Here is a 21,906-nt window from a genome sequence, read left to right on the forward strand (position 1 = left end):
ACTTATACAGCTGACTATACAGGACATACAGCTTCACTTTTAAGTAAACTTTATTTTTTGGTTTGTCTTTTTTTTAGATTTTATTTATTTATTTGAGAGAGAGCATAAACAGGAGGAGCAGCAAGCAGAGGGAAAGGAAGAGCAAGCAGGCTTCCCACTGAGCAGGGAGCCCATTGCCCATCCCAGGATCCCAAGATCATGACCTGAGCGAAGACAGACGCTTAACCCACTGAGCTACCCATGTGCCCCAGTAAACTTATTTTAAATAAATCACTTTTCTGAAAATATTAGGGTGTCAGCATTATCTTTCCAAGGAAATGGACATACCTAAGTGGCAGAGAAATAAAGTACTATTGTTGAAAATAGTGGTTTTATACCAGAGATATCTGACAGTCTCTGGAGATATTTCTAGTTGTCACATCTGGGAAAGAAGGATGCTGCTGCTGGCACCTAGTGGACAGAGGCCAGGGATGCTGGTAAACATTATACAGTGCACAGTACAAACCCACCCACCTGCAAACAAAGCATCATCCAGACCAAAACACTAAAATAGCTGAGGATGAGAAACCAATGACAGGCATTTCTTAGAGACTGAAAGATGATGGGGACTTAAAGTTCTGGGTTTCTTTTTCCATTTGCAGTAACTTGTAATATTCACAATTGAGGATGAAGGACATCTATGAAATTTATTTGAATTTTGCTTTGACGCCAAATGATTATGACCTTGGACTTTGAAGTTAGAGAGAGCTGGGCTCAAATTCAGCTCTGCAGCAACTTATTACTCTATAACTATGGACAAGTTACTTAATCTATTTATAAGTCTCAGTTACCTCAGCTATAAATTGGGTATAGGAATATTACATATCATATTGGGTTATTGTGGGAATTAAATCGATATAATACATTCATTGTTTAGCAGTTTTGCCTAGCACCTGGCAAGTCAGACTCCAAGTGTCTGAAGTTCAAATATTTAAAAACCAAAAGTCTCAGGGCACCTGGGTGGCTCAGCGGGTTAAAGCCTCTGCCTTCAGCCCAGGTCATGATCCCAGGGTCCTGGGATCGAGACCTGCATCGGGCTCTCTGCTCAGTGCAGAGCCTGCTTCTCTCTCTCTCTCTCTCTGCCTACTTGTGTTCTCTGTCAAATAAATAAATAAAATCTTTAAAAAAAAAAACAACAACCAAAAGTCTCTGCCAATTACTCAGTATAAAACCCCAAAGGAAAAAAAAAATCAGGCTTCATTTGTCTATCATAGGATGGTTCTCACATTTGACTGACCATCAGAATCATTTGGAAAGAGGTGAGTCATGGGGACATCTGAGGGAAATGACTACCGGGCAGAGCACAAAGGCCTGGAACAGGAGCATGCTTAGCATGATGTGAAATGTTGGGGTTCAGGAATGAGTGGTCAAGGAAAAATTCTTGAGATGTCTTCAGGACAAAAAGGGCGATTTTATTAAAGCATGGGAACAGGACCTGTGGGCAGAAAGAGCTGCACTGGGGTTGTGAGGAATGGCTAATTATATATATAATTTCAAGTTGGGAGGGGGTTAAAGATAGCGTTAAGTCAACAAGGTTTCCAGGACCTTGATGGGGTAGCTGTTGTTAGGAAAAGGTCATTTACCACTATCTAGTAAAACCTTAGTCACGAGACCCTTTAAAAGTGTATCAGTGGGCCGTATGTTGGGAGGATGATTGCTAACATATATCTTGATGGGGATGGGTAGAGAAAAGGAAGTTTCCAAAGGGATTTTTGGAAGGATCTTGGAGGTCTGGTTAATGTCAAGCTAAGGTTGTCTTTTGCCTTTAGCAAAGCATTCACATTGAGGCAGTTAAGTTCCCGAGGGACGATGACTCTACCTGTCTCAAGTATGTGTCAGGTGGCTGTTAAGTTATTTTTTTTATTATTTTTTTAATATTTCAATTTTATATTTGGTTCTACTGGTTTTAAACATGTGCTCAAGTTTCTTATGCAGTATTGGATTTACTCTTTTTTTTAACATCTTAATTTTACTTTTTTCAGAGTTCCAAGATTCATTGTTTATGCACCAGTGCTCCATGCAATCCGTGTCCTCCTTAATGCCCACCACCAGGCTCACTCATCCCCCCACCCCCTCCCTTCCAAAACCTTCAGTTTGTTTCTCAGAGTCCACAGTCTCTCATGCTTTGTCCCCCCCCCCTCCAATTTCCCCCAATTCACTTTTCCTTTCCTTCTCCTGATGTCCTCCATGCTATTCCTTATACACCACAAGTAAGTGAAACCACATGATAGTTGACTTTCTCTGCTTGACTTATTTCACTCAGCATAATCTCCTCCAGTCTCGTCCATGTTGATAAAAAAGCTGGGTATTCCTCCTTTCTGACAGCTGAGTAATATTCCATTGTATATATGGACCACATCTTCTTTACCCATTCATCTGTTGAAGGGCATCTTGGCTCTTTCCACAGTTTCATGATTTATTTTCCTGAGTGCCTCTAACTCTGTACATTCTGTTCTCTACCCTTCCTTCCCCTTTTAGGTTGCAGCATAATCATTGTTTTCTTAGAAGTCCTACCCTGCCCGGACCCTTAGGCAACTCTGCTATATATTTCTATAGCATCCTGCACTTCCTTTACCTAATTTTTCTAAAGTCAATCAATTCTATCAGTTTAGGGTGGATTAACAAAATTCAGTATCTGGATCTTCAAAGCTGCAGAAGAGTGATCATGGCAAAAATTGCTCCTTCATGTTGGCTTGTCTGAGGAGTCAGATGTTTTTTTAGATAACCATGGTAGGCTGGCTAATGGACCCCAAGAATGTTCATGTCCTAATCCCTGGACCCTGTGAATATATTATCCTATGTGGCAGAAAGAATTAAGATTGCAGATGCAATTAATGTTGCTAGTTAGTTAGCCTAGAGATGTGGAGAGTTTCCTGGATTACCTGAGTGGGCCGATCACAAGAGTCTTTAAGAGTGGAAGAAAAGGTCGAAGAGAGGAGTCAGATTCGTGTGACAAGGACTCTACCCACCGTTGCTAGTTTTGAAGATGGAACAGGGTGGCCATGACCCAAGGAATGCAGCTAGCCTTCAGAAACTGGAAAAGGCAAGGAAACAATTCTCTCCTAGAACTTTCAGAAAGGAATTCAGCCTGTCCAACACCTTGGTCTTAGTCCAGTGAGACCCATATTGGGTCTTCTTCTTCTCACCTACAGAACTGTGAGAATAAATGTGTTGTTCTGAATTGCCAAGTTTGTGGTGACTTGTTACAGCAGCAGAAAACAAGCACAGTAACAGTCCTACGTTGCCTCTGTATAATACCAAGTAGACCTTGAAGCTCTCCATCTTAACCTGAACAGCCAAATTAATCCATGTGGATAGTCCCCAAACTGTTTTGGCCTGAATTGTAGTTAAGACAAAGCTGTTAAGGGTGAGGCCCTAATGCAATATGACTTGTATCCCTGTAAGAGGAAGAGACAGAAGGGGCAGAGTGACTACTTGAAGAGGCAGCAAGAGGGTGGCCATCTGCAAGTCAAGGGAAGAGGCCTCAGAAGAACCCAACCCTAATTGACTTCCAGACTCCAGAAGTATGAGAAAATAAGTTTCTGTTGGCTTCAACAGAAGCCACCCAGTCTGTGGTATTTTGTTATGGCAGCCTGAAATGATGAATAAATACACCATCATAATATAAAATTATTAAGAATGTCAATGGGGAAGGTAAGGGCTAACTGTAGGACTATAACCCATTCCCTCCCTACCAGAAATCAATGACCTCAATCAAATTTCCTTAAATATGCCAATGATATTAGCAGAAAGAAAACGAAAAGTTCTTATGTCTAAAATGCTTTTAGGGGCGCCTGGGTGGCTCAGTGGGTTAAGCCGCTGCCTTCGGCTCAGGTCATGATCTCAGGGTCCTGGGATCGAGTCCCGCATCAGTCTCTCTGCTCAGCAGGGAGCCTGCTTCCCTCTCTCTCTCTGCCTGCCTCTCCATCTACTTGTGATTTCTCTCTGTCAAATACATAAAATCTTAAAAAAAAATAAAAAAAATAAAATGCTTTTAGGGGCACCTGGGTGGCTCAGTGGGTTGAAACTTCTGCTTCAGCTCAGGTCATGATCCCAGGGTCCTGGAATCCAGGCTCTCTGCTCAGCGGGGAGCCTGCTTCCCTGCCTCTCTCTCTGCCTGCCTCTCTGCCTGCTTGTGATCTCTGTCTGTCAAATAAATAAATAACATCTTTAAAAAAAATAAAATAAAATGCTTTTAGCAAGATACATTTTGTCTCTAGAGATGGCTTATTGTAAAACATGGAATTTATGGACTGATGAAGCATGGTTGGCTGGAGAATGGGGGTTCATCATTTGTGTAATCAATGAGGTATAAAAAGGGGAGGTTGCAAAACCAAATAACTCCCCTTGTTTGAGCAATGTTTCCAGATTGCTCAGAAGAAAATTGTCCTTTAATTCTGAGTCCAAAGTGTACAGTAATGAGGAAGAGAAAGGGTATTTTGGAGCTAAGTCTGATGATTTCGGACTTCTTGAAGAACAGATTATTTCACCCGTGCCTGGTGATCGCTCTGTATCCTTTGAATCATTAATCACATTTGGTATTGGGTTAAGATCTATGATTCATGTGCCTGATGTGACTCTTTGGGTTAACCAAGACTTTGCATACAAAAATTATCTTGCACTTCTTATTAACTCAGAAATGTTCTTGTTTTAAGTTCTATCAATCCAGTTTGATAAATTTATACTTTGGAAAAAAATTTATACTTTGGATAGAATTTGACATTATGAAGGATTATCATATAACTGAAATAACCTGATAAATAACATACATGCATTTATTTGAAACTTTATTATATAAATTTTCATTTCTTTTAAAGATTACAAAACCTGTTCTGTGACAGGAATACAAGCAATATTGTTCCAGGATTATTCATGGATACATCTGAAAGAGCTTAGATTACGCATTAACAGTATGATTTGAAAACTTCCCAGATTAAACTCTTAAGTAAAACAATTTAAAGTATTCAGTGATAATTAATCCTTTACAAGCATTTCATAATTATGGCAGCAGTGCCAAGTATCTGATGTGATTTAACCACCAATAAAAGGTACAATACATAGGAACTCATGATACGGTAACTTGGGCTTCCAGCATGCCTTACTAGAGAGAAACTAGTATAAAGTAAGATCAGGTATAATAGTAGAAAAATATTTGTGATTTTTTTTCTTTTTTAAAAACTGTTTTAAGTAGTTGCCCACCCCATTCCCACCCAAGGCCAAAAATGCAAAATAATTACATCCCTTAGGTGTATATCTTCCCTTTTGCTTGGGTAAGAGTTAAGATAAACCTAATACATGTACATAATTTTAAGAATTAAAAACTCATCACCCATAATTATTAAGGATGCTAAGGAATGGCAATTAAAAAAAAAAGCTTTAGATGATAAACTAGAGATACATAAACCAAAACCTTTATCCTTATGCCCTTGCTTTGTATTTAAAAGTTCTACTTTACATACTTGTTTGAAAAACTCAGTATACAGCTCATTCAGTACTATAGTGATACTAGGAGTAAAGATTTTCACTTCCATTAGATATTGAACTAATCTACTTAGACTATTACGGAGACTCTCCTCTCACATGTGTTTACACACATTGTACTCAAATGGTATGTGCTCTAGAAGAGGTTTTCTTGAGGTCTGCATCTCTGAACTTAAGTCTCTAAATTTTCCTTTTCACTAATCTCTATTCAATGTCATATACTTTGCTAGTTGATCTGGGAGAAGTCATGGACATTTAAACAGCTTATCATGCACTTCAAGGTTATATGGCAAAATAATGAGGAAAGTGCCTTAAGAGGTAGGAAGTAGACTCTCATCCCAACCCTTGCTATGCCCTGTATGAACAGTTAAAAGACTAGAATCAAAGTGGTAAATGTGAGACTGATAGTAATACAATGCTTAAGAAAATTAACTTGACTTCATTACTAGAATTGAGAACACTCAGTCACACTGGAACCAGTTACAAGTCACTTGACCACACAAAATACAGCAGTGTCAGAAGTACATAAAGCACACTGTAGATACAAATTCTTCTTGGCCATCCATATTTAGGTATTATCTTTCTGTAGATTCTTCACTAGAAAAAGTGGTTAAGCGTGGCTCTGTAGAATACCACAGTCCCAAGAAAGCAAATTTCATTCCTTCTTTAATTGGTCTCCACCAATGGTCACTTGGGGAAACCAGCAAAATGTAAGCAATCTGGAGGCGAAAAGAGGACTATTTTCACTAATTGAAATATAAATAATGAGTTAGGTCAACTTATCTGTGAATTAAATAAAACTCAGTGTATACATCTAGTGTGAGTCACATGGAGCTGGACCTTTCAGAGAGACAGAACTCTGACTAGATTGGAACCTCTTGGTTTAAGTACCAAGGTTCAACCATGGACCCCAATATATTTCTTAAGCACAGAAAACAGACCTTTTCTAACTCTTTACATTCCTGAGATACCTGTCCTAATGCCTTCACAAATCTCATAAATCCTCGATACCACCATGAGAATTTTATCTATAAAATATGGTAAAGCAAGCTGAGTATTTTTCAGTCATTTATAAAGGCCAGGAAGTAGAGACTATCAAAGCCATGTTGAGATATGTATTGCTGACTTCCATGGTGATTAAGTACATCTGTACAAAGGCTCCCAAATCTTGGATGTTTTTCTGCTCTCATCCCAGGCTGGACCCACCCCAGTCCCTTTCCAACCCAATCCATTCTCTTACTCATGAAGCCTTTGCACCCTTCTCCCTCTTCAAATCTTTCCTGGGCTGAGGGTGCAGGGCACAGCAAACAGGCCAGCCTAACCTCTCATAATGTCCCCACTTCTTAAAATTAGGTGGGAAATGGTTGATCCAAACCCATACTTTGCAGCCTACCACATGTGAAATGTGAATCTCTACTGTGTACACACCACACCCCCTCCAGACCCTAAGTGACTTTTCCCCACACATCAGCCTTGCAGCATCTTGATTCTGTGCCTTGTCAAAATATTACATTTTTGGATTTTTAGGGTTGCTTGTGAATAAATGGAAGTTAAAGGTCTACTGTACTTAGGAAAAAAGACATCTCTATAAATTAGAAGGAGTTGAAATGACTTACATAAAAAATTAAAAGGACAAAAACTTACCTTAACATCATCACTTGAAAGGGAAGATACAAAACACGTGGTAGCGTAATCCATATTTTTCAGCATATGCTTGGAAAAGTTAAATGCACTCTACCATTCTAGATATTATTTTGGATTATAGGCTAAGAGGAAGTTTGTAAAAGTGGCCTGATGGTTTAGTTCCTTCTTTCACACTGAAATAATCTTTAAGACTAAACCAAAACCTTCTGGGAGAAGCCCTGGTAACTAGGAGAACTAATTGGTTAAGGGCCCAGAGGAACTGGACTCAGTAATTAATGGAAAAGTAAACCCAGGGCAAGCATTACATTTAGAGCTGTCTGCTGTAAATCAAAGGCAATAGGAACACCAGGATCACAGATGAAATAAATCAAGCTCATGAACTGCATTTTAGGCGAAAGTCTTCAGTTTTGTGAACACATGACTTGCTTTTCTCCAATAAAACTGGCAGTTGAAGTAGGCAAAGGCATTATCTTTGAAAGCAATAAACTTGCCATTCATCTACCAGTGGAGTAATGTTCCAAGAAATGCTTTTTTTTTTTTTTTTTTTTTAACAACTCTGCTCCTGGTTGGGTGATAATATGAAGGAAAGGTAGCATGGTGTTATGAGGGGAAAAAAAACTGAGTAAGAAGTTAAGGATTCTAGTCTTTGTTTTGGTTCTTAGTTACTTTACATGCAATATGAGAATGTCAAACTAGATAATTTATAAGGACTTACACATTTACTTCTGGTTCTAAGACTACGATGGACAACACACCTAAGCACTTATGGAATAGCATTGGTGTCCAAAATTTGAAAATGTCTTTTTTTTTTTTTTTGCCTAGAGTTACACTAACATTTTAAAAGCGACAAGAATTTGGGATGGGTTTGGTTTGAAACACTGAATAGAGAGAGAGAAAGAAAGAAAAAAAATTTCTTTCTGGGCAATGGGAAGCAGTTTTTGATAGCATTTATATACTCAGGAATTTTAAAAAACTTTCTCCATCTAGATCTTCTGAATCCCTCTTACTGTACATTTTTTAAATTTAGAAGATAAACTTACATTTGATTTCTATGCAATAATCATTTTGTGTCACTTAAGCAAAATGAATGTTACAGATTTTCCCTTTCTCTTTAGCTGTGTAGAGGAGAACTTAAAGTAATAGTAAGTGGCTTCCAAGACATTTAACTAAACTACACTTTCTTGGCTTTGTACTCTCAAAGAAAGATTTAAAGCTTTGAGCAGGTAAAAAGACTTCTGATGTAAATGGCTCGGTACATGGCTGGGCACATTCTTGATGAGGTTAAGCTAAATCACTTTTCCTAGTTTTTGTTTTTCACATTACATATTGATGTACGCTAGGTAGCTTAACCAAAATACAGGAAATAATGGATACAAAAGTTTCTTTAATCAAACAGAATTGTGGAAACTACCCAAATTAGATGTAGATAACGAATACTGTAATCTAAGCAGACTCAGTAACCACTATGAAAGCTGATCATTTCTGAAATTAAAGGAAGCATTATATGGCTGTAAGTCATCAGAAGGAATTCAGAAAACACTCAATGATGAACATTCACTTAGCCTACTAGAGCTATAATTTCAGGTGAGAACAAATACTGTTTGATCAAGAATGTTTTATTCCCTCAAATAAGAAAGTTTAAATCCAATTTCATAGAGAGGCTGGCGGCCTTTATTACATTCAAATTAGTGTTTAATATAGAGCATCGTAATGGGATAGAACTCATTATGATTTACCTTTTTCCCAAAAAGCATACTTTTCTTGCAGGTATACAAGAACAGGTATCCTGTTATTCATATGCTAAATTCTGCAATTTGATCTATTTAAACGTGAAAGATCTAATGGGACTTGAATGACCTGTTGTTAAATTTTCCTTCGCCAATCTCTTCATCAGAACTCTTAAAGGCCTTTGATGTATATTGGCAAAATCCCAAATTATATGCCAAATACTAAATATGGATACTATTCAAGATCAAAAGTGCAAGAACTACCTCCTTGATTAAGGAAAAAAGGACCCTAAGGAGTTGCAACGTATATGGACTAACTTCATAGGTGTACTCTTGATGTCATGCCACACACACGTGATAACTTTCTCTACCATAACAGCTCTCTAGGTTAGTCTGACAAAGCACCTGACTTTAAGAAACAAACAAATGAACGAACCAGTGAAACAGACATGGGGAAATATATGTACATTTTGGAAGTGTTACATTCAACAGCTGTTCCACAATCTGGCCATTTTTAGGGCTGTCCAACAATACTGTTAATCCAGGTGAACTATTTAACCAGATTTAATAGTCAATTGATTAATAATAATAGATTCCAAGTTAAACAAAGCATGTATACATTAAAGAAAGCAGTACAGAAATGTACTGTATATGAACTGTTTACAAAAACATACAAAATGTTGGATGGCACAAGGGATACAGTGCTAATAGAAACGGATTGTTTAAGCTAAGTGCTTAACATAAACTGTCCATCCCTATAACTAACAAAGAATATTTCAGGGACATGAAATATTTCCTATAAAAATAATGCTATATGGTGTAGAGTACTTTATTCAGTGTATTTTTAGGTGGTATTCGTATGTTCATTATTCTTGTTGATTCAGTGAATATGTCTTCATCATGTTTCCATTTTCATTTCATCCGAAGCTCCAGGAAAATCTAACTTGCTAACAATCATTTAAAGCGAGAAGAGACGGAAGCAGGAGCAGCAGGAGGAGCAGCAGCATTATGGGTACCAGCTGGGACAGTGTGTGCTTGCAGGTGTCTCTCAGATATGTGCTACCTGTCGCCAGAACTTGTGCTATCAGCTTACACCATGGTACCAAATATCTCACTGAGGTCACTTCACAGAGCTGTGGAGGTGATTTTTTTAATACCTCTCCGCTGAGCAAGAGTAGAGCGGCCTACTGGTTCCAAAACTGGCGACTGATTACGGTTTAAAGCAGAATATGTAGCTGCCATAGCACCCTGAAAATAGGAAAGAGAGGTCACAACACAAATGACAATGGGTAGAGTACGTAGAATACGAGTACATAGAATACGAAATACAGATATTCCCCCCTATATAATTTCTTCATATGAAAATTTAGATAGATTTAATTGGGCTTATAATGAAAATAATCATACTGGTCAAACCCTCTGATTTAACTAAAAGAGGCAAATACGGGAGCCTGAACTTATGGATGAGAAAGGACAGGGATGGGCTTATAATAAGCAGCCCTCACTTTACTCAGGACTATTCAACTTCTTGTTTCTTTGCAATTCTTTAATACCAGGGGCAGCAAAACATGCTCTTCTGGAACTTGTTTTGCCACTGCTGACAACCTCAAAGAATTTGCTCTGGGTTTTGCATTAAGAAAGAAATGTATAAACAAAAGTTAGGAAATCGATAAGCCTATGTGACCGATAAACTCAGAAGTCATTCTTAAACTGGTTTTATTATATTTTGGCATGCTTTGACTTTCTCTTTTCCAAACCGCTCATTTTAAGAGAATCTCACTTTAGAAATGGATGCAGGCTGAGCGAAAGGGAAAGGTGCTGTGGGCATGGACAGGGGGGCTCACAGTTTCCTGGAAGTCATGCAGAAAGCAGTGCCTGAATGGGGCAGCTCACCTTGACTAGATGGGGTGCATCCTGTCTGTTCAGTTGGTACTGTGGCAGTTGGTCCCAGTGGACAATCCAAGGATGTCTGAGCACAAGGGCAGCAGTCAGTCTCTGATGAGGATCCACATGAAGCATCTTTGACACCAGGTCCTGTAATGGGAAGAAGAGGAGTAATACAACAAATTTAAACTTTTGTTTGTTTTTCTATAGCACTTGATACTGGTCAGCATTCTTCTTTAGCTTCTATGACACTATTTTTTTCCTGGCATCAAACCTTGGGGTTCAAAGCAATTTGGTCAATATAACATTTCTTTTTTCTTTTCTTTTTCTTTTTTTTTTTTTAAGATTTACTTTAAAGAAAGTGATAGAGAGGGTGCCTGGGTGGCTCAGTGGGTTAAGCCTCTGCCTTCGACTCAGCTCATGAGTCAGAGTCAGCTCGGGGTCCTGGGATTGAGTCCCACATCAGGCTCTTTGCTCAGCAGGGGGCCTGCTTTCATCTCTCTCTCTCTCTCTCTCTCTCTCTGCGCCTGCCTCTCTGCCTACTTGTGATCTCTCTCTCTGTCAGATGAATAAATAAACAAACAAACAAATAAATAACTCTATCTTTATAAAAAAAGAAAGCAACAGAGAGAGAACAGAAGTGAGCATGAGCAGGGCAAGGGACAGTGGGAGAGGGAGAGAATCTGAAGCAGACTCCCCAACATGGGGCTCAATCCCATGACTCTGAGATCATGACCTGAGGCAAAATCAAGAATTGGATGCTTAACTGCCTGAGCCACCTCAGTGCCCCCAACATGGCAATTTCTTAAAAAAAAAAAAAAAGGCAAAAAACCCAAGTCTCTGTTTTCTCTTCCCTGAGTAACAGTAACTTTGGTACACTACCAAAGAGTAAATTTACCACATTTATGTATCTTTAAGTACTTTGGCTCTTTTATTTACTGAGATATTCTGACTTTTCTATACTTTTGTAGTTTTATTTCTTTTTTTTTTAAAAGATTTTATTTATTTATTTTACAGAGATCACAAGTAGTCAGAGAGGCAGGTGGGGGGCAGGGGGAAGCAGGCTCCCCGCTGAGCAGAGAGCTCAATGCGGGGCTCGATCCCAGGACCCTGAGATCATGACCTGAACTGAAGGCAGAGGCTTAACCACTGAGCTACCCCAGGTGCCCCTGTAGTTTTATTTCTAAATAATTTTCAGCTTAAGACTTTTTTGTGCTGCTGGTAATAATGAAAAGCAGAACATAACTGTCCAATAACAGGAATTTAATTAGAGAGCTCCAAATGCCCCCTCCAAAAGATTAGAGTTATTTTTTTTTAAGTAGGCTCCACACCCAACGTGGGGTTTGAACTCACAACCCCAAGATCAAGAGTCACATGCTCCACCAACTGAGCCAGCCAGGTGCCCCAGATTAGAGTTATTTTTATTTTCCCCACTTCATGGGCATTGCACAGGCATTACTTAAAAAAATAAAGAAATACAGAGAAGCAAAAGAACAAGAAGAACTCCCAAAATACCATTCTTCCAGAGAAAATGCCTTCTATCTATCCAAATGCTTTCCTATGCATGGAATACAGATCCATATAACTGCTAGATAGTTTTATACTCTCCAGAATAAGAACAGTTGTGACTTAAAAGAGCCATCTACCACGTGTTTAATTTTTCATTAAAAATATATCTATTTGAGTATCTATTAAAGGCCAAGTATTCTGCTAGACATTGGGTATTCAGCAGTGAACAAGATAGAAATGAACTCTGACCTCATGAAGCTTTCAGCCCAGTGAGGGAGAAACAAAGAATCAATTACAAAGCAAACAGTTAAAAGTCTTTGATGGGATGAATAAAGACATATAGCTAGAGGAGCACAAAGAGACACCTGACCTGAACAGGATGGGGTGGCTTAGAAGTGACTTCTTTAGAGGAATGTGAGACCTGAAGGATGAATTGTAGATAGATTATAGAGAAGGGGGAAGGAAACAGAGCAATTCAGGGAGCTAGAGAGGAGTGTGATTAGAGGAAATCCGTCAGGGATGAGAACGTGTCACAATTAAGGAACGGAAAGGAGTGCAGTGAGGCTGTAATAAAAACAAGTAGAACATGGCAGCAGATAAATGGGAAGGTGAGAAGGGACTAGACTATGAAGGCCCCTGTAAACTACATTAGCAAATCTGGTCTTTGTATGGAGGTAAGAAATTATTTAAAGCAAGGGAATGACACAGTCAGGTTTGTACTTTAGAGAGCTTACCCTCACTAAGTGTGGAGGAAAATGGATTGGAGGGTGCAAACCTGAAGACTCCAATTTGAGACTGGCAGGAGATGATGGCTTCAGGCTAGTATAAGAGACGGAGAAATATGGATGGTCTGAGCTACTTAAGAGAAAGAAACAACAGAACCTGGTGGCTGACTGGTACTGGGAACTGAAGAGATGTTATTCCAAGTACTCCTTTGCTATTATTTAATTTCTTTTTTTTTTTTAAAGATTTTATTTATTTATTTGACAGAGAGAAACCACAAGTAGACGGAAAGGCAGGCAGAGAGAGAGAGGAGCAGGCCCCCGCTGAGCAGAGAGCCTGATGTGGGACTCGATCCCAGGACCCTGAGATCATGACCTGAGCCGAAGGCAGTGGCTTAACCCACTGAGCCACCCAGGCGCCCCAATTTAATTTCTTATTTTTAGTTTTCATTAACAGCAAAGAACAGGAATAAGCTACTGAACAGAATTAGAAATAAAAAGTGAAACAATTAGGAGCTCCCCTTCCAAATTCTTAAAGTGAGAAAATATGCTTCAAGTACATAAAAAGTTGTAAAACTGCCCAGGGGCACAACAAAACTCTCTTCCTTCCGTAAGTCTCATCACTCTGTTCAGATAAACTCATTCGTATTCATGTCTTTGGCTTCTACAGATGGTGACTCCGAACTCCACTGTCCACCCAAAACTTCTCTCCTAAGATCTGCATCAATACAGCCAGTTGCCTAATGGACATACATCTCTTACTTATACACCACAGTCGCATTTCAAATTCGTAATGTCCAAATCTGTAATTATCATGCCTCTCAAAACTACTTCTTTTGTATCCCACATCTTGGTGAAAGAACACCACTATAACTCATTTGCCTACGGTGGATATGTGGACTACATGCTTACTATCTGCTTCCCCCTTGCTTCTTTTTTTCTTTAAAGATTTATTTATTTATTTACACACACACACACACACACACACACACACACACACACACACACAATCTCAAGCAGACTCCATGCTCAGCAAGGAGCCCAGTGTGGGGCTTGATCTGACAACCCTGAGATCATAACCCGAGCCAAAACCAAGAGTCAGACGCTTAATCAACTGTGCCATTCAGGTGCCCCTCCCCTGCTTCTTATCCCCATTTAACTACTGAGTCTATTTTGCCCCCTAAATTTCTCTTTAATTTAGCTCAAATCTTGCTACTACTGCTCTAGTCTAGGTCTTCATCATTTGTGACCTGAAATACAGTAAAACCTTATAAGTAAAACCCTTAATATTAGGTCAGTGAGGACTGAATGAAAAAATATAGGTATTAAGTGTTAGCATAGACCTTGGCACGTAAGTGCCCAGTGAATTGTAGTGATGGTCCTGTTCTTCTCAAAGCCACATATGAAACATACGGCCCATATGACTAATGACATTCACATGTGCAACTTGCTCTTGAGGGAACACATCAGACTGATAGAACCCTCACTTCTGACTTTGTGCATATTCACTGTACCATATAAAGCTTATTTCAAGTCTTAACTGGACAAATTTGCAGAAGTTATCAGTAATAACGTGATATTTATAAGAAAGGCTGTGAGTTAGATCCAATTTTTTGTGCTCTATTTTTTATCTCATCCTCACCTTTCTCTTTCACTCAAAAAAAACATACTGGACTCAAGTCAATGAGAGCCAAATTATCGAAATTAAAGCAAGTCAAGGTTATCTCTATAATTTATTTTAAAAAGGAGGCAATGGGTAAGCTTTGATACTTTATACAGTGACATTATTTAGTATGTCTCACAACTGATCATGACAATTTCTGGCAGACTCCAGAGATCAGAATTACTGCTCTATAAAACAAACTTGAAAAAGGAAACTCTGATCATTACAACGCTTAATACTTTTCAGCAATTCTCCAATACCTAGAATAAACCTGAAATCCTGAGCATAATCTGCAAAGCCTTTTATAATCTGGGTTCATCAGCTACCTTCTCACGTGTACCCCGTGCTAGGCACAACAAACTGTGCACAGCAACCTGGAAGCATTCTGCCATTTGCAGGCTGGCCTGACCACAAATAGCATGTGCTGCTCCTGCAGCCTGGGATGGAATACATCCTTCTGCTCCCTAAAGCTGCCAGGAAAATCCCCTCACTGCTTCTGGAAAGCTTTCTTGGAAATCTTTCTGACTGAGCACCATCTGTAAACTTCTTTAACACAAAAAAATGTACCACTGTAACAGCACACGTGACACTGTGCTGTATACTTCTGGCCATCTCCCAACTAGACCATGAGCTTCCTGAGATCAGGAATTCTATCTCAGTCACATCTTTTGATCCCTGGACCTTCACATTTTAAGCATGCTGTAAATGTTGAACACATGGATTAAAAAGAAATCCCAGAAAAAAAATGAATCATCTGGTTTAAGAAATAATTGTTAAAAAAAAAGAAAGGCTAACACTTCATTTAAAATCAGTTATAAAGCCAAGTATCATCTATGCAGACATTAAATTAGTTAACTGAGGCTTCATCTCTATGCCAAAAGAATCAACCTATGTTTTTGACGTACCCTATTTACTTATGCGATCATCTCAACTCAGGCTTCCGCCTCTAAGAGAAATCAGCAAGCACGTTTACCAGTATGTATCTTCTTTATCTCCTCTATGTTTTTCTTATTCGGGAGAGGAAAACTGCTCTTCTTTTTCTTTCTAATTTTTAAAATTTTCCCTCTTCATTTTAAAAGAGCATTTTCTATGAATAAAGTAAAACTAGAGCAGAGTTGGAAAGTAAGTCTGCCAGAGTATGGCAGATCTTCCAGTGAGAAAGGCTTTTCAAATGGATTTCAAGAAGACACTATAAAACCATACTACTGTTTATTGTGAAAAAGATGAGACCCTTTTCTATATAATATGAACCAAAAATAGAACATGGTGCAGTTATTCTAGGGAATAAGGGCTTTGGGACCAACTGCTTAGTTCAAAGCATCCACATGCTCCCGGTATGTAACTATGGACAAATTCGCACAAAAATTCTAGCCTTGCTTTTCTTCTGTGAAATGGGGATACTACCACCTATTTTACAGGGTTTGGAAGAGGATTAAATGGGATGATTTAGGTGAGGTGTAGTGTGAGGCACAAAAAAGCCACAAAAATCATGAAGACTACCACCATTATCATCATTCTTCTTCTTCTTTTTTAAAATTTTATTTATTTGTTAGAGTGAGAGAGAGAGAGCACAGTCAGGCAGAGTGGCAGGCAGAAGCAGAGGGAGAAGCAGGCTCCCCATGAAGCAAGAAGCCCGATGCAGGACTCAATCCCAGGATACTGGGATCATGACCTGAGCCAAAGGCAGCTGCTCAACCAACTGATCCACCTGGGCATCCCATCATTCTTCTTATTAATATTATTTTGGTTAAAAGGTTTATATTTTTTTATTCCAAATTTTTATTTAAAGTCTAGTTCATAACATACAGAGTAATATTGGTTTCAGGAACAGAATTCAGCGATTCATCACTTACGTATAATACCCAGTGCTCACTACAACAAGTGCACTTCTTAATACCCACCTCCCATCGAGCCCATCCCCCACCCATCCCTCCATCAACCCTGAGTTTGTTCTCTATCATTAAGAGTCTCTTATATTGTGGAAAGAGCCGAGATGCCCTTCAACAGATGAATGGATAAAGAAGATGTGGTCCACATATACAGTGGAGTATTACTCAGCCATCAGAAAGGATGAATACTTAACTTTTCCATCAACATGGATGGAACTGGTGGAGATTAATCTAAGAGAAATAAGTCAGGCAGAGAAAGTCAATCATCATATGGTTTCACTTATTTGTGGAACATAAGGAATAGCATGGAGGACATTAGGAGAAGAAAGAGAAAAATGAAGGGGGGAAATCAGATGGGGAGATGAAGCATGAGAGACTATGGACTCCAGGAAAGAAACTGAGGGTTTCAGAGGGGAGGGAGATCGGGGGTGGGTCAGCCTGGTGACAGGTACTAAGGAGGGCATGTATTAATGGAGGACTGGATGTTATATGCAAACAACGAATCATGGAAAACTACATCAAAAACTAATGATGTACTTGGGGCGCCTGGGTGGCTCAGTGGGTTAAAGCCTCTGCCTTCAGCTCAGGTCATGATCCCAGGGTCCTGGGATAGAGCCCCACATTGGGCTCTCTGCTCAGCAGGGAGCCTGCTTCCTCCTTTCTCTCTCTGCCTGCCTCTCTGCCTACTTCTGATCTGTCTGTCAAATAAATAAATAAAATCTTTAAAAAAAAAAAACAACTAATGATGTACTGTACGGTAACTAACATAACAACAAAAAAAGGAGTTTCTTATACCACCATTATTATTCATCATGCTTGTCAGTAAGTAGTTTTAGATGTATAGATAATAAAACCAAACCAATACCTTCTGGGAAACAAAACAATAGGTCAATTTTTGAGTTCAAGTTATCTGGTAACATCACTTTGAAATAATACTTTATAAACAAAAGTATGTAACTGATTATTATTTTTTCTTACCAGGGATTATAAGAAATTATTTTCTAAGAAGCTTATAATAGGAAGCCACACTTACCTTTGCTGTGTCCGAAACAGAATTCCAGTAACCACCACTGAGTGAGAATTTTCCGCTGCCTATCCGTGCTAATATTTCCTCTGGTGTATCATCAGGGCCATTTGCAAATGGAGTGTAACTAGTTTATAATGAAATTAAAATGTTAATGAATAAAATTTCTTTTTTGGTTGGTAATCTTCACATTTATTTGCAGTGTTCAAGAGTACTCCAGTTAATTTAATTAATGTAATATTTCATTAAAATTTCCTAAAGTGAAAAATATCAACATCATGAAGCACCATAAAGCACCAGGTCAAGGTATAAACTATGAAATATTAATTAGACTTAATGTATGATAATATAAATATTTTAAGATATGACACATTAGAACAGACTGTTTAAAAATAGTGTATGTTTATACATACACTATAAGAGTACAAAAGAGATATGGAAAAAATCAAGTTAAGACCTTAAGACATTAACAAATGGTACATTAAAGAAAGCCAGTAATGATACAGTTATAAATGTGGTACATATACATAGAGAGATATATACACACACAGGATTATTAGATAATATGAGAAAACATGAAAAGAAAGATAGTACAACAGAGAGATTAAAAATATAGAACAGAATATTGATGAATAAATGCTGATTACAATATATGGTCCACTCACCCAGTAAGCATTGTATAGAGGAGGACACCAAGACTCCATATATCACAAGCAGCATCATAGCCTTGTCGTTTTAAAACCTAAAAAAAGCAAAAGGTAGTATTAACACATTACTGTTTAGAGAACTGAATAGGCTATGAACTGTACTATTTTCTAAATCAATGTATTTAAGAAAAACCTAAACAGAACATGATTAACAAGCAAGGCAATATATTAATACTATCCTACAACTAATAATTCATTCATATATATATGAATATATATTTACATACATATATATTTGATTTTGGTATTTAAATTAGCATTTGTTGAGTGATGCTATGGCATATAGAAGACTATAAAAGAAAATGAAATTAAGTTTCTTTTTCTCCCCACTGCTTCCCTCTAAGTTTCTTCTTTAAATGAATTTATATTCATTTTTGTATGAGGCTGCAGGAGTGGTTACATAAAACATTACTTTTAGGAATATATATAAAAGTACAAATAATATAATGCAAAATTATACTTTTACATATAAAAATATGATTCACTCGAGCATTTAGTAATCACCAATTATTATCCGGCATGAAGAGTGATAAATATAAAACACTCTTGTTTCCTCAAGAAAATTAGAATATGGCAGGGGAAATAAACATACATATAGTTAATAATTCAACATGGTAAGTATTATAACAAAATTATGCCTAAAGTGTTATAGGCATAAAGATGAGGAAACCATTCATTCATTTTGTTTTTAAAGATTTATTTATTTATTTTAGAATGAGAGGGAGAGCGAGAGCAAGAACAGGGCGGGAGGAGGGCGAAGGAATCTCAAGCAGACTACCCGCTGAACATGGAGACTGACGTGGGACTTGATCCTATGACCTTGAGAAAATGACCTGAACTGAAGTCAACAGTCAGACGCTTAACCGACTGAGCTGCCCAGGTGCCCCCAAACAATTCATTTTTGATATGGGGAGAGAAGGAAGACTATGGGACAGCCTGCTGGTACTGGGCCTATAAGTAAGAATTCAGGAAGCAAACGGAGGAGGTGGGGGAGAGCAGGGGACACTCAAAGGGCAGAGGCAAGAGAGCAGAGCATGCTTAAAGACAGGCAAGGATTCAGTGTGGCCAGATGTCCAGGTAGGGGATACCAGAGAGAATGAAGAAGGGCTTTTACAGATATCTTAAGGATTTAAAAGGTTTTTCCCATAGGCAATCTGTGGTCACTGATACATTAAACAGGGCAATGAAATAGGTAGACATGTACACCAAAAGAGTAACTCCAGGTATAGAGGAAATGCTGGCAAGCAGACAGACTGGAAACAAGGTCGTCTGATAGGATGCAATTTGTAGCAAACTAAGTGAAAGGCTATGAGGAACCACACTAAGGCAGGACATGGAAAGGAAAAGACGTCATGATAAAACAGGAAGGACTTAGTAGAGATGCGATGTATGGGTAAGGGAAAAGGGGTCTAAACTATTCAGGAATCAGAATGGAAAGGGTTTGGTGACTGACAGGATGTAGAGAAATGATGGAGAAGGAGCATTTCAGGAGGACTTCCAAGTTTTAATTTGAATGACTAAGTGGTGATTAAAAGGTCAAGTCTAGGGAGAGTTTAATCATAGAAGATTTCCTGAAGAACATGAATTTAGAGGCTCTGAAGCAAAAAAGGTCTTGAAGCAAAAAAATTTGAAACAAAAAACATTAGATTTTGAAGCAAAAAACATTCCAACATGCCAAGGCAAAACAGCTACATGGAGATTTCAAGAAGCAGATTGCTTGTCTGAAGCAAGAAGCCCTCTTGAGGAATAATGAGATGGCTAGATGAAGTGACCATGCTTGGACATCCATATGTGTCAGAAGCTGTGGATATGTGGACAAAGAAGCAAAAAGTCTTCCCTCATTAGTTCTAGTCCCACCAGGAGAACAGGTGCAAGTAGTCTTTTAAAAAGTATTACTTTATAAACATTCGGGTGCTGTCCACAATAGCCAAACTATGGAAAGAACCTAGATGTTCATCAACAGATGAATGGATCAAGAAGATGTGGTATATATACACAATGGAATACTATGCAGCCATCAAAAGAAATGAAATCTTGCCATTTGCGACAACATGGATGGAACTAGAGCGTATCATGCTTAGCGAAATAAGTCAAGCAGAGAAAGACAACTATCATATGATCTCCCTGATATGAGGAAGTGGTGATGCAACATGGGGGCTTAAGTGGGTAGGAGAAGAATAAATGAAACAAGATGGGATTGGGAGGGAGACAAACCATAAGTGACTCTTAATCTCACAAAACAAACTGAGGGTTGCTGGGGGGAGGGGATTTGGGAGAAGGGGGTGGGATTATGGACACTGGGGAGGGTATGTGCTTTGGTGAGTGCTGTGAAGTATGTAAACCTGGTGATTCACAGACCTGTACCCCTGGGGATAAAAACATATGTTTATAAAAAAAAAATTAAAAAAAAAAGTATTACTTTACATCTCAGAAGTAACAAGATTACAAAAAGTTTGGAAAATAGAGGGGAAATGGAGCTCTACAATCCAATGACATCCTAACCCTACCAACTGTTACCATTGTTTGGTGAAGTATCTAATGGTAAAAGCATAGACTTTGTAGCCATGTTGCCTGGGCTCAAATCTCAATCTGACCTCAGATGACATAACCTCTCATTGTGCACCTGGTTTCTTGCAAAATTCAAGTAAAAGGTCTCATTTCACATAAGAGAAAAAATTATTATATGTAAATGCTATTTGTGAGGATGAAATCAGCTAATACAAGTGACTGGCATATAAGCCCTATATTAGGGTTAACTCTTATTTTTTATTACATAGTTCAGTCACATTTAAAAAAAAGATTTTATTTATTTATTTGACAGAGAGAGAGAGAGAGAGCAAGAGGGAACACAAGCAGGGGGAAGTGGGAGAGGGAGAAGCAGGCTTCCCGCTGAGCAGGGAGCCTGATGCGGGACTCATCCAAGGACCCTGGGATCACGACCCACGCAGAAGGCAGACACTTAACGACTGAGCCACCCAGGTGGCCCCACAATTACATCTTTTTTTTAACACAGTGATAATAAACATGCATGAAATCTTGAGGGTAAAGCAGTGGACTTTAGATTTGCTACAATGGGGAACCAAAATTTCTTAGTAAAAGAAGCAACTTGATCAAAGCAGTGCTTGAAGACTTCAGTAACTCTACAGCTCTTCCGTAGAATGATCACATAAGGAGAGAGGGAACAGGGTGCAGCTAGGCTGTGGCAGTCACTTGGGCTGTGGTGAAAGAAGCGAGGCTAGGATGGCAGTTCTGTGAAAGGAAGAACCTCAAACTGGTTTTAGGGGATAACAGAGATGGTACCTAGTTATGTAGCTAAAGACAAGAAGAGACCATGATGTTTTAGCCTCAGAAATACAGGAAGATGGTAACAAAATCAGGAAATTAGAAGAATATTAGGAAAGGATGAGAATAAACTAGTTTCCATTTAATTCCATGTGCTCACAGGCCCCAAAGTGTCAATGATAGCAGACCGCTACAGATGTGTGATTATGCAGAAAGACAGAAGGCAGAGCAAAAAAAGGACTGTAGTGGACTAAGTAGTAGGGGACCGAAGACAGGATTTATTACCATTGGAAGAAAAAGAACTGACATTTTAATTATTTGTTCAGTAGGTCTTC

General features: G+C 38.6%; 1 protein-coding gene across 8 annotated transcripts in view; it reads right to left on the minus strand.

Annotated features, from left to right (window-relative positions):
* Positions 1 to 7,965: 7,965 nt before the first annotated feature.
* RPS6KA3 (ribosomal protein S6 kinase A3) overlaps positions 7,966 to 21,906 on the minus strand; it is a 112,274-nt gene continuing 98,333 nt past the window's right edge. For all 8 annotated transcript variants that reach the window (XM_032329465.1, XM_032329460.1, XM_032329459.1 and 5 more), the window contains 4 exons: positions 18,248 to 18,324; positions 17,592 to 17,709; positions 10,785 to 10,925; positions 7,966 to 10,139 (listed from right to left, as the gene is read on the minus strand). In XM_032329465.1, coding sequence (XP_032185356.1) covers positions 10,017 to 10,139; positions 10,785 to 10,925; positions 17,592 to 17,709; positions 18,248 to 18,324 — 459 coding nt within the window. In that variant the 3' untranslated portion in view covers positions 7,966 to 10,016. The remainder of the gene's footprint in view (positions 10,140 to 10,784; positions 10,926 to 17,591; positions 17,710 to 18,247; positions 18,325 to 21,906) is intronic.

Source organism: Mustela erminea, chromosome X, assembly GCF_009829155.1.
Source record: "Mustela erminea isolate mMusErm1 chromosome X, mMusErm1.Pri, whole genome shotgun sequence".
NCBI classification, from domain to species: domain Eukaryota; kingdom Metazoa; phylum Chordata; class Mammalia; order Carnivora; family Mustelidae; genus Mustela; species Mustela erminea.